Source organism: Ptychodera flava, chromosome 3 (assembly GCF_041260155.1).
Source record: "Ptychodera flava strain L36383 chromosome 3, AS_Pfla_20210202, whole genome shotgun sequence".
In the NCBI taxonomy this organism is placed as follows: domain Eukaryota; kingdom Metazoa; phylum Hemichordata; class Enteropneusta; family Ptychoderidae; genus Ptychodera; species Ptychodera flava.
Window position 1 is genome coordinate 29,501,171 of NC_091930.1, and position 13,050 is coordinate 29,514,220.

The 13,050-nt window shown below is 35.9% G+C and overlaps 1 protein-coding gene across 1 annotated transcript; it reads left to right on the top strand.

Moving 5' to 3' along the window:
• The first annotated feature begins 8,588 nt into the window (after positions 1-8,588).
• Positions 8,589-10,378, top strand: LOC139128942 (uncharacterized). The gene is made up of 5 exons (XM_070694636.1): positions 8,589-8,592; positions 8,718-8,733; positions 8,898-8,980; positions 9,454-9,695; positions 10,250-10,378. Exons 1-5 carry the CDS (start codon positions 8,589-8,591, stop codon positions 10,376-10,378), a joined length of 474 nt encoding a protein of 157 aa, XP_070550737.1.
• Positions 10,379-13,050: the final 2,672 nt, after the last annotated feature.

Sequence of the window (13,050 nt, forward strand, 5' to 3'; positions counted from 1 at the left end):
CTGGAGATTTTGAAATCATTGGAGAGGGCAACATCTACAACCTTCGTATCAACAATGCAACGGTAAATCAATCTGGTCTTACGAATGTAGTGATACAAGTGACACAAATAAAAAAGCGACAGCAAATTTATTTGTTATAGGTAAGTGCATATATTCCGGTCAATTTCGATGTTTACGAGAATTACTAATTAAGAAACACGTTGACACCCAGGGAGGAAATGGTCCGTTCACAGATTATACTTGGAAATGATTAAGCAGGCCTGCTCTGTCGATGTACACCCTACTGTTTCTCATTTCACTGACTGGATATTCACAGTAGTCACTTGTGATAGTTACACAGCTTATTCCACCAACCAATGACCATGCTTCGTTTTAGTATCAGTATGTACACACAATGTTTTCACAGATTATTCCTTATTTTTATCAACTACAACGTCTCAGAAATCTGTATGGCAAAATGTCGACATGTGAGTGCAAATTTTTACCAGTATTCGATGCCGCAATCATAGAGTATTTCCAAATGGTTGAGATGTTTTTTTTTTCTTTCACAGAAAGTTATCCTGAGTGTACAGTATGGCCTGGTACTCTTGCGATAGCTGGTGATCATGTTATCTTAAATTGCACGATCGATTTGGAGAAGGATTCCCCAGGAGATCTTGTCTGGTTCAAGAATGGAACAGAAACTTACAGACAAAACTCAACAACAAATATTCGGACCAGGGAAATGGAGAGGTCCGATAATGATGCTCATTTTGACTGCCAATTCCAGCACAAGTCTTTACCTAAGGAAAAATGGGCAGTTGTATCGTGTGAAAACAAAATCAAAATGGATGTTCAGTGTAAGTTGTTGGCTTTGCATATTCTTGTAAGAATTAATAGTAGAACTTACACCGTGGCAAAACCACAGAAAAGAGTTACACATTTTACTTCATTCGCGATTAGCTCCTTTTACCGTGTGGAGGTAGTATTTAATATTTTGTGCAGGATTATAATAGTACAAAAGAAATATAAAATGTAAACCCGATTTTACAAAAAATGGTATTTCTTATATTTTCTAATTATTTTAATATCGACTATATGAAACCGATAAGTTGTTTATGATTGTGTAATTTTTGTTGTTGTTGTTGTTGTTCATGATGATGATGATGATGATGATGATGATGATGATGATAATGATGATCTTATTTTTTGTGTCTGTTGGAAGTTTAACTATCATATATGTATTTTGTCTAACGGGACTTCTTGATAAACGACGTCTAATTTTGTCGTTCGTCTTTTTCGTAGTTGCCCCGGACGTCTCTATCATAACAAGTGAAGGAAACACCGTAAAAGAAGGACACACTTTAGCGTCGAATGTGTATTAAACGATGCAAACCCAAAGAAGATGGTCAATACAACTTGGCTCGGTCCTACTGGCAATATTTTGAGTGAGCAAGACAAGTTGACGTTCGATAATGTGACGAGGCATCAACGCGGCAATTACACCTGTGTGAAGTCGAATGAGTTTCATAATGGAGAATGGGGAAATGGAACAGACTCTATAGAAATCAATGTACAGTGTAAGTTTATATGCGTTTCGTTCTTCTCCTGTTTTACCTAAGAAGTCGTTATATCTGAAACTCCTATTATATTGTGTTGGTATTTTTTCACATAAAACGTCACTTTTGATATAGCCTAAGAACAAATTATTTTCCTAGTACAATTCGTCTCCTTTTCGTTTGGTATGTAGTAAACCGGAAGAGCTTAAATTGCCTGTTTGGATGACCGTCTAAATATAGTTTCATGCGACTTCTTCTCATACATCCTGAAGTTTATATGTTTGCTCTTAATTTCAACTTTTATTATAGAAATTGAATTAATCATCTTTATGCTTGACAGCATTTGTTGTCATAAAGACATGATCATAATTACCCATCCCTTATATAATTTTAAATATCTTATTCGATTTTAAATGTCAGATTGCATCGTGGCATGAAAAAAATTATTTTAGATCTACAGGCATCCGTATTATTTAACAATTACATCATCAGCATTCCGAATTTTTCCACAATGGGAAGATCAAATTAACGTCTTGGAGGGAAACGATATTTAAAGATTGTGTACTGTAATTGATATCCTAGCTTGAAATAGTTATATTCAGCATTTAAAGCGTTCATTCGATTATTGTTTCTTCTATCTGTCCTTCAATGTAGCCTAATAAATGCAAGTTCAAATGAAGAACCATTTACTTTTGGTTTCGCGGTAATGTTTCAACATGATACAGAGATGCATATTGCTTTTCATTGAATGCCCAATAATATATTGTCAATATTTTAATATTACAAAAATATTTACGCACACACGTCTGCTTTTGCATACAAATGCAGGTTGTTGAGAATATGAATAGATTAATATTGTTCCAAAAACCTCTCCCTCATTACCCTTTATACGATTTTCAGATAGTCATTTACTATTCATTATAAATCATAATTAGATCTCCTATATTTTATTTCGCTGGAAATCGAGACTACTTTGAACGAGATATCTAGTTTCTGAAGTTGTTCATCATTACTCTCTTTATATATCATGTATTTTTTTTCTGTAGATTCGTCAAGAGTCAACATAACATTATCTCGATACAGTAACGTCACTGAAGGTGATGACGTCACCATCTATTGTCATGCTTTTATGGAAATCCTAATCCACAGAAAATGACATTGTCACTTGGACACGAAATCGTCAAGGAAGAAAACGACCCAGAATTACAACACACGATAATGGACATAAAAGGATCAGATAGCGGTATTTACAATTGTACAGCTCACACTGTATACTTTGACAATACGCAAAGCTCTTCGTCAGCGGAACAGGAAATCGTCGTTTTTTGTGAGTATTGTCAGACGCTCATGTTACAGTGATCAACAGTTGAAACGTTCAGCATATAAACGGCTGCCTTATTCACTATTTAAAGAGTCGATTTCATGATAAAGAGTCAAGAACGCAGCCAGCTGCTCAATGAAATCCGCCCATGCCAGTCTCAACAAACTACATTAAACGCATGAGTTTATAAATAACTAGAATATAGAGCTATTCGTCAAATATTTCACGTCAAATTTTCCAAACTCAGAACTTGAATATAGTCTTGAGCTGGAGACAGCATTTATGACTATCAAACTACGTTAATCTTGTAGTTTGAAGTTTAAGTAACTGCAATATATAAATGAAAGAAGACAATTCAAAACTAAATGTGAACTTTGATTTCTATACTGGCAAAGGTGAAAAATATTGCCATGCCAACAGAAATTTGGATAGCTAAGAAGGAAAAAAAATCAACAACAGTGAATTTAAAGGAGTTCATTTATGTGACGACAACTTTTTAGCCGGGTGCAGCTTATCCATTATGAAGATAGGAGAAATGAAAAGTCTCGCGCGTGTTTGTGATCAGCCGACGAAAGCCATGTCTATAAAATTCTCGACAAACGCTGATTGCATTCTTTGATCATGGAGGTATTCATATTTTGGCGTGATTTTAAGCGTACATTTGAGCGAGTTTTGATAAAAACGCAATTATATGTATTCTCTTTCCGGACGAACCTGCCTGAAAAGTGAGTAGCCTGTCATTTTCGCTACCAAAGTGCCCATGGAATGATCTGCCCCGCTCTGAACATGAAAAAACATAATTCGAGTAATAGGCTATGGCATTCTGATTATGAAGTTCAAGTGCACGGATAACTCCGACGATTCTAAATGACATTGAGATCGACCTCTTGCATCGGTAGAACCAGGACCATTAAAGACAAAGCTTGTTGTAATGCACCGTGCTATGTTAGATAGAAGACAAACACGATCAGTGAATAAACGATCGCTGAATGGCTTGAGTCTTGGGCCAATAGGTGTGATTCTCGTCCTTGCATGTTGGCGCACTTCGTGGTCATACTTGGGATTCGTGGGAATCTCATTTTGTTACAGGTTAAAAGTTTTGAACAGTCACCTTCATTACAGTGATAGTACGTTTTGATTTTTTTCTAATCACTAACGCTCACCTAAAACATTATATTTGTATAGTCATATTCTTTCTTGTCCGAGTTTCGCTCGTCCAATATAGAATGTTTTAAACCGCAGCTAGCTGTTTGTTTCCGGGGCTCCCTGGGCATTAAACATATTAACCGGCACCGGATTTGATATAGACTTGTAAGATTGAACATTTAGTCTGGTCCTGTTCAATTTAATTTTGTGAGGAATCAGAATCCGTAGATAAATCTGAAAATAAAACGACCGGGACTTTTACTTGGACACTTGATGTGCGGAACCTTGCTTAATAAACACCGGCCAAAATTTTCCATCACAGTTATGTCAACATCAACGTAATTTCAACCTAACTTAAGCAGTATGTCAGAGAAACGTTGCTTCCTGTGTAAGCAAATTGTAAGGAATGCAAATCCATCTTGCTAACTAATATTTTCTTCTCAACTGAAATTTACAGATTCCCCGAGAATCCTTACCAGCAAATTATCATTCGAAGCTGATATCGGCGACGTCATTGATATGCCTTGTAAAGCAAATGGTTATCCTACGCCAACAATTAAGTGGTACGACGGAGAAGATAATGTCATTCCAGGTGATGAGGAAAATAGAAAGATTACACCGCACACTGGAGACGAGGAAAGTTTTGCCAGCACTCTAACTGTTACTGTTGCCGATGATTCATATTATGGGATATACATCTGTGAAGCATCCAACGGCATTTTGTCGACTGATACACAAACAATGGAGATCCGTAAACCAGGTAGGTAAATTTCCATGGAAGACAAAGACAATATTAGCAAATGGTCTTGATTAAATCATCGGACATTTTTTTGTCAATTTTGATACTATGTTGTTTAGCACTATTGTTATACATATCAGAGTAGGTTAAGGTGGTTGGAAAGGCTATTTTTGCACCAATTCTTTCTCAGAGTTAATGTCAAGTTTCAAGTGTTAGAATCAAGATATTTAGTTCAAATTTTCAGGATAACTCCCTTAGTTAATATTTTCTCCAAAGAATATAAAAATTGTATATTTGCAGCCATGATTTTGAAATATGACACCAGTAAATATCAAAATTTAATTTTTCATATTTTTTTTACATATTTGAATTTAATAATAATTGGATAGTATTAATATTACCAAATTAGTTATAAATATGTTGACACTATTTATTGTAAGATTTGTACGGCAGGATTTGTAAATAAAATTTGTTTTTTTGATTTTACATAGGTTTATATATCAAAAAATTATTTAAAATTCTTTCAAATTTCAAAATTTGATTTTTCAAAAAAGTACTTCAAATACAGGAAAATCATGCCGTACAAATCTTATCTGTAACCTTGTTAATAGGCTGTAAAAATTCCATGTCCATATCTCATTTCAAAGTTGGATTAAATTGGTATACAATTATGTAGGAAAACTGTTATTCTGTCAAAAATGTTGAAAACAAGCCATATTTGCACCCCTCTTTTGAAGTCATAGAGCAGTTTTTTGGTTAATCTCACTTTTGACACATCTTTGACACTCAAAGTATCTAAAAATGCATTGACAATAGCAGTCACTCACTCTGAATGCCAGCACCGCCTTGTCAAACTTTCCTGAAAAACAGCAAATAATGACTTTCCCTTTTCAAACATTTTATTAAAAGCTAGGGGACCTCTACCATAGTTAATACACTAAGGACTCCCCAACTTCTTCTTATTTGGTCAGTTTTTCAGAAGTTTTAACAGGCTATAACTCTGCAATGCCTTTGTGCCCAAATGTCTAGTTTTTTTTATTCCACATAGAATGTTGACTACTTTTATATTTTAATAGTTTTGTTGAAATTTATAACTGACGCTCTAGCCTTTCCAACCACCTTAATGTGTTTTTATTACCAAATTAAGCTAAGCCCTGATTAACCAGGTTTGCATATCATATTTGCCGCTTGAGTAAGGAAACAAATGCCTGGTTTTTACCACAAGTATAAAACCCCGATTAAATAGATAAAGTATAGCAAATGTTCTCATCAAATTTTGAAGAAGAAGTTAAAACATATTTGAAACAAATATCAGTTTTTACTAAATTAATAACTTTTTTCTATATAGCCCTTGGTCTATAATTACACAGTATCCAATTTTAGTGTATAATATTTCATTTTGATTTGATTTGCTCGTTTGTAAAAATCCTCCAACAAATTTGGTCGACGAAACTTAAAAGCTGTAAATGTTCTCACGTTAAAGCCAAAGTAAAGCCTGATTAGTATGCCTGCAGCGACATTTAAACGCTTGGCGTTGGCATATCGAGTTGAGATGCCATTTGATGACAGTCGAAGATTTAAAGTCGTGCTCGTGACTGAGGACGCTGACACTGATGACATCCTTGAGCTGGCAAGATTTTTTGCAACCAAGCCTGCCGCGCGATCAAAATAGCACGTCTACGCCTCTTGCTTTCACTAGCTGAATGACCTGCAAATGGATTTATTTTGCATCCCACCGTGGACAGTACACGGTAATTATTTGCATAAATAGTCACGTGACAAGCGTTTTCAATTTTCCCCTCCCTTTAGCGAACATGCTGCACGATTTCAGGTTGGAATTGATGCATTGACAAGCCTTAGTAATACCCTTCAAATCTTTGTCTGCGACTTTTTCTCCGAGTCTCCATTCAAATTATATGGCGCGACAATTACAATTCCTTGAAAAGCACCTTAGTCTAACACCTTTAATAGTGCATAACAAAAACAAAATCATATAAAGGAAATCCCAGATACAGATTTGATGGGCATTACCAAGGCTTGTCAATGCTCAAATTTCAACCAGAAATCGTGCAGCGTGTTCGCTAAGGAAGGAAAATCCGATTTTTGTAAGGTTCAGCAAAACGTTTGTCATGTGACTATTATACAAACAATGACTATGTACTCTGTGGGATTTCCTAATATCAAGGTTTTCAGAAAACATATACTTTAATAAGGTTCTGGATTTTATAACTGAAAAATAAAAATCTTAAAGTGTCTAGGTTCTAGCTGCCTTAATTTCAGTCTGCGTACGCCCGAATCGAAGGAGCAGGGGCAATCGAGGCACGGCTTATATGTCGCCAAAAATAAAGGTACAAAACTGAAACAATCTAACAAATTTACAGACCTTCGGTCTCGATACAACAATTTTTGAGACTTTCCATGAAGTAAATTCAGTACATTTACTCCCAAAGTCGGAAGGCAAACCCGGAAATCCTGCAGTGTTCGCTGCCAACTTCTGAACTGCTTGTGCACTAGCTCGGAGCTCAACCAAACTAACAGATAAAGCTATCTTGCTAATCCTAGTGAGCATTTGATACTCGTTAGGTTCGATATCAATTAGATTTACTATTGAATTTAATGATGTATCATGCTTTTGTATTGATACACCATTTACGATGCATTTCCATCGTGTACGTTTTCAAAACATCTTCTGGAAACGAGAAGTTGATGTCCTATGTTCCCGAGCTGTGTTACCTGTACAACATATTTTCGACAAAACAAGGTCCAAGAAATTATTTCGACGACATTTCATGAAATAACATATAAGAAGAATATAATACTGAGAAGATTAGGGCGATATAGTTGTAAATTTTTTATTGTATTTGTTGTTTTTTTTTCTCGTCATTTCATCAAACAAACTTGATCTCCGTTCCGTCGGCGACTTCACTGTGTAGTTAGTGCACAGGGGTAGCACACCAGACTGCCTCCCTAGTTTAGAACGTGTGATTATACAGTTCGAACACTCCATATAAGATCAACTCTTTTGACTACCATGATTTGTACATCCATAAATATTTCAGGTATTTCAACGAAGTTTTGCCCTTTTTTCGCCGAGTCGCGAAGTTTTTGGGTTGATTGACTTTGAGGGACTGTTTGAGACAGCGTGGGTTTCCATTGACGCCACGGAAAAACTCGTGCAGATGCGGTGTTGCTGCGTGATTATGATGCGTTTTGTGTGTCAACAACGCTTTAGTTCATTAAGTGACAAGAATTTGATTTTTCTGTCATTTAATTTTAAATCGAATACGATTGTGAGCGTGGCTTTACATGAATATTGTTCCGTTCAAGATTATTTAAATGTAAATTGAACATTATGTTTCAAACAAAATACGAGAAGGGTCAAAGTCTGCATAGATGAGGCTCTATACGAATGCACTGGCGCGCATGCTATCACATCAGAACTGAGTCATTTTGATCTTCAGCTGCAATCTTACTTGGCAATGAACGGTTGGCTGGTTTGTTAGAAATATTGTAAGAAATCAATGCAACATGATTCTTTGTTGCGCACGATGCGCACCCCTCCCCCCCGCCTCGATGTATAAAATGGTAATTGGCATCTTAAGAATTCTAAGCCCTATTTTTAGCCATAACAGGGTCCTTTCCGGTGGCAATTGTCGCAGGATCGTCAGCTGGCGGCACTGTGATTCTAATTTGCATCTTGGTTGGAATCATATGTTACTGCAAGAATAGGAAAAATGACAGCAGAAGTAAAGGTGAGCTCTTGTTTCATAGTGATTCTGGTAGACGCAAACATTTTCCTTCATAGAAAAATTCGGTACCATTTTCTTTGAAGCTATTGTTAATCATGAGTTAAACATATACTAATCATATTTCATGTTATCGTTTTGTGCATAAAGAAGTATATTCGAACGTCACTTATTATATTTTTTGCGTAGCATCAATTATTATGTAATATTATTCCTCTCTTTTACAGAATACGGAGGTGACAGGTAAGTAATGTCTTTGCTCATAAACACGTTTACTTCATGATATGAAAGGCGAACTAACAAAAATATTTGTAATAGCCGAATACTGAAAACCTGAAAATCAACCAACCAAATTATTTTAAAACCCGTAAATGCATGATTGAAATCTTATTTATGTTCTTTGACAGTAACGATGGCACTTTGATGAGAACAAGGACGACCAACAGACTGGAACCCGAGGGACTTTCTCATGACATCGACCCTTATGCAGGTATTCTTCATATTTCAATTTCGGTTTAGTAAGAAGCAAAAGTGACTGACTAACTTGGTCAGTTTCATACATAGGCATTTTTACTGCTTGTAACTGATGATTTTAAAATTGGCAACATTTTCTGTGCTCGGTACTGTTTTTCGTCATGAAGTAAAACAAGCCATTTAAAAATTGAAAGGGCAGATTAGCGTTGTGCCTAATATAAAATGAGGAATTCATCCTTGTGTGTAGAACTTACTGTCGATGTAGATGATTGGTCGAGTTAATGCTTATTTAATGAATACAATTAGATACACTTTGAACAAAAAAGTGAATGAGATCCTGTCGATGTAGATGATTGGTCGAGTTAATGCTTATTTAATGAATATAATTAGATACACTTTGAACAAAAAAGTGAATGAGATCGCCAGTATGTAAAATGATCAATTTGGTTTTGTAAGTCGAAAGTAAAAAGGAGACTTTGCCCTCTCCAGAGTCTACGACAGCACCTATGCGTGTCACGTCATCAGTGGAAAAGATCGTAACAAATGAGTATGAATTGATGTCTGCACCCGTTACATCAGGACACGGTGATGCGACACATTTGTCAGGCACTCAAGATGTGCCAGGACTCTATGCTGTATCAAGCAAGCAGGAAACTGCCGGCGATAGAAATAAAGATGCCGCCGAGATGGTACTGTATGCAATGCCTGACAAAACTCGAAAAAATCGAAAGGTGAGTGTGATACAGTCTGTAGATTTTGGCAAAAACAAACAAGAAACAACGATAATGATTACACGAAGGGAACTCCTTGTGCTCTCTCTTAGCTCCGTCTTATCAGTGCATTCATTATTAGGGATAACGGGAGCAAATAATTTGATATGTGCCGTATATCATTGACCCCAGCTTTTTTACATGATGGCGTAGAAATTACACTATTCGCCTTCCATTTTGACGTGAATCATATGTATATAGAATATGGTGATTTCAGTCGAGTTTGAACTCACAACATACGGTACCCAGTCACCTAGCTACATAAAAAACAGTCGGCAATATCCCCACTCTCAAAAAGTAACAGCGGTCCAATGGCCGAGCTTTATTTATACACTTTCCTTGACTACGACCGCTCCACACATTGTAGGGTTCAGAAACATCCACGCTCGTACACTAACTATCACACATCGCATACAAACTTTATCGAAGCAATGAATACATCACTTAAACTGGGCGAGAAACATGTGATACTCTTGCTGCCTGACTTACGGAATTATATTTATCTGAATGCACAGGCAGGGGAACTAAACTACGCAGATTTGGATTTTAGAGGAAATCAGTCCGGACAGCGGCCCCAGAGAATAACGCCAGTCGAGAGGACAGTGTATGCTGACCTACAGACAACCCCAGCTAAGGTGTACTAAGCAGGTCGTTGATGTATGTGAAGCTTTGCCAACAGAAAACGTCATTTCAAAAAATAAAAACAGTCTGACAATACGATTCAAGGACGATATGCACAGAATTTTGGAAAACCAAGGCACCATTCCTCGGAAAACAAATCGAAAATACCGAAAGAATTTGCTGAATCAGTCGAAAAAAGTAATTTATAACAAATTAAAGATTTATTTCATGCCGAGATTTTCATAGCAGTAGCATATTTTGTTGTGTATGGGGCCAAAATTGTATCATTTTTAAACAGAGATTTGTTTTAATTGTCAAGACAAATATCGTCATATATAATACCCGAGATATATTTTTTTCTAACACGACAATTTGCCGGTGTTTTATATTATATATATATATATATATATATATATATATATATATATATATATATATATATATATATATATATATATATATATATATATATATATATATATATATATATATAAGAAGCTTCAATGAACTCGAGGCGACGTTTGTAGTTTAGAGCTTAAAATATGAAAACAATAAGTGACACAAATTGAATATTTTTTTTAAATAATGGGCAGTAATTACATATATATTAAGAGCGGGACAGTTCGTGCTATGTTCCTCGTAACAAAATAGTTAACATTCCTATGGATGAAGAAGTAAAAGATCGACTGAACACTCTCAGAGTAACAAGCAATTGTAATTTCTTAACGAGTATGGCTGCTGTTGTTGAATGTTGTGAAATTGTAATAGCTGGGTCTTTCCTGATCTCTTGACCTCACATCTAAACACAACGTGCAAACAAGCTAATTTTGCGTTTTAAACACGGTTACAAATAAAGCAAGCTGAAAATTATTTACACAAGGCGAATTACGATTTGAAGTTAGATGACTTTTTTCATCAAACTTTATTTTGCATGTTTGGTAACACTTGAGTATTTCTGTAGTGGGATAAATCACAGTGAATGATATAAGATAGCCATTGTCTCAATTGTATCCGGCTGATAAGATCAGGCGGAGGATTGAACAGAGAATTTCATGTACGCGGAACTTAGGTCAACAACATTAGCCAGTGTTGAAACTCAACCATCTATTGATGACGTCACAACACTTTTTGAAGCACACCAGTGATTAATGATATAGTATCAAAGCACACTTCTAAGCAAATAAGTTGTCCACGATCGGAGAATTTGTTTGCTGTAAATTTACTCTAAAAACACGAAAGTTTGAAAGGATCATTCGTAAAACGCATTATTCTAGTAACAGACAATAAGAAGATAACAAAGCTGATGAAAAAACTTATTGTATTTGAACTTCTTTGAATAAAAATCCACTTTCAAGTGTTATGATGATATGAATACGTTCTTCAGTCTAGTTGTGATGTCACTTAACTTCTCTTGTCTTAAATAACCCTTTCCTGTTTCCTCTATGTCCTTGATTTCATATTGTCCAATGTCGGAGTCAACCAGAACATGTACACTAAGCAGCAAACTGACACTAATACAATTTACACGAACATCAAGTATAAATTATTTTGAGTTTGTGCCGAAAATGTATGCTAATATAACACAACAATAATTCTAAGAAAAACAATGAAATACATCCTTTCAGTTCAAATGTAGCTTGCTGTCGACTTTGATCGTCATTTTGTGATGAAACAAAACCAATACTCCTAGGATTCTGGTCTTTACCTATTTTATGCATTTTATTCAATACTATTTTTTTTTTTAAATTCGGTGCATCTTACGATTGACAAATTAAAAATAAGATCCAAGCACATCAATTTGGAACGGAAGGTGTATGAATGCTTTTCTTTGACAGGATACGGAGTTTGTATTTAACACAGGAGACGAATCAGACACTTGACCCCTGCCAACTTGTAGGATAAGATAAGATTGCCTGTGTGAAATCATTTGCATTATCAGTTGACAAAGAGACTCGGACATTGGCGCCGCCCGTCGCCCTCCGCGTCTCGCTGAGCCAATGTCCTCCTGCATCCTTCGCCGTATTTTCCTCATTATCTCATGATACACAACGCATTTCTGATCTCTCAAGCAAATTATCTGTGATCTTCGACCTTTGACAGAACAGTAAGGTGGCAAAAGGAAGCGAGCTATTTTCAATGCGGCCTTTTGGATAGTTTCGGTCCGTTTACACTGGCTCTAACAAGCCTAAATTACCAGCTAGTGGTACTCTTTATTAATTGTACTGTAATTGTCAAACGCATTACAGGGATATTTGTTTGTTCGATTAAAGTTAAATTTCGTTTTGTTCCGATGTTTCAGTGATGATTGTGCAAAGAAAGAAAAATTACTGTTTGACCAACTGAATTCCCCATTATTGCCCCCTTGTACTGGGTCGCTAGAGTCGGCTCTGACCTTTGTATGGCTAACCCTTTGAAGTCAGCCAGAATGACACATTATGCTATCGGACAGATGTTTTTTTTTACATTTACCCACTATCTTTGACATACATCAGCCTTAAATCGCTAAAGATTTGTGATGGCTACCCACGAGGAGAGTGATATTTACTTAAATGGGTCTTAAGATTATGTCAATGTTGCCTCTGAAGTCAATGGATTTAATAAGCTTCAACAAAATTCACTTGAACTTTTAAGGTGGATGGTGAAAAACATGCCCTCCAACTAATAAAATAAAAGGCTTAATGATTACGCCTGCAAC

Bases quoted from the DNA above. Each gene is read 5' to 3' on its own strand.
- LOC139128942 (XM_070694636.1), top strand. The intron at 8,981-9,453 runs GTATTCTTCATA...TGCCCTCTCCAG, and splicing joins TGACATCGACCCTTATGCAG to AGTCTACGACAGCACCTATG. The intron at 9,696-10,249 runs GTGAGTGTGATA...CTGAATGCACAG, and splicing joins AAACTCGAAAAAATCGAAAG to GCAGGGGAACTAAACTACGC.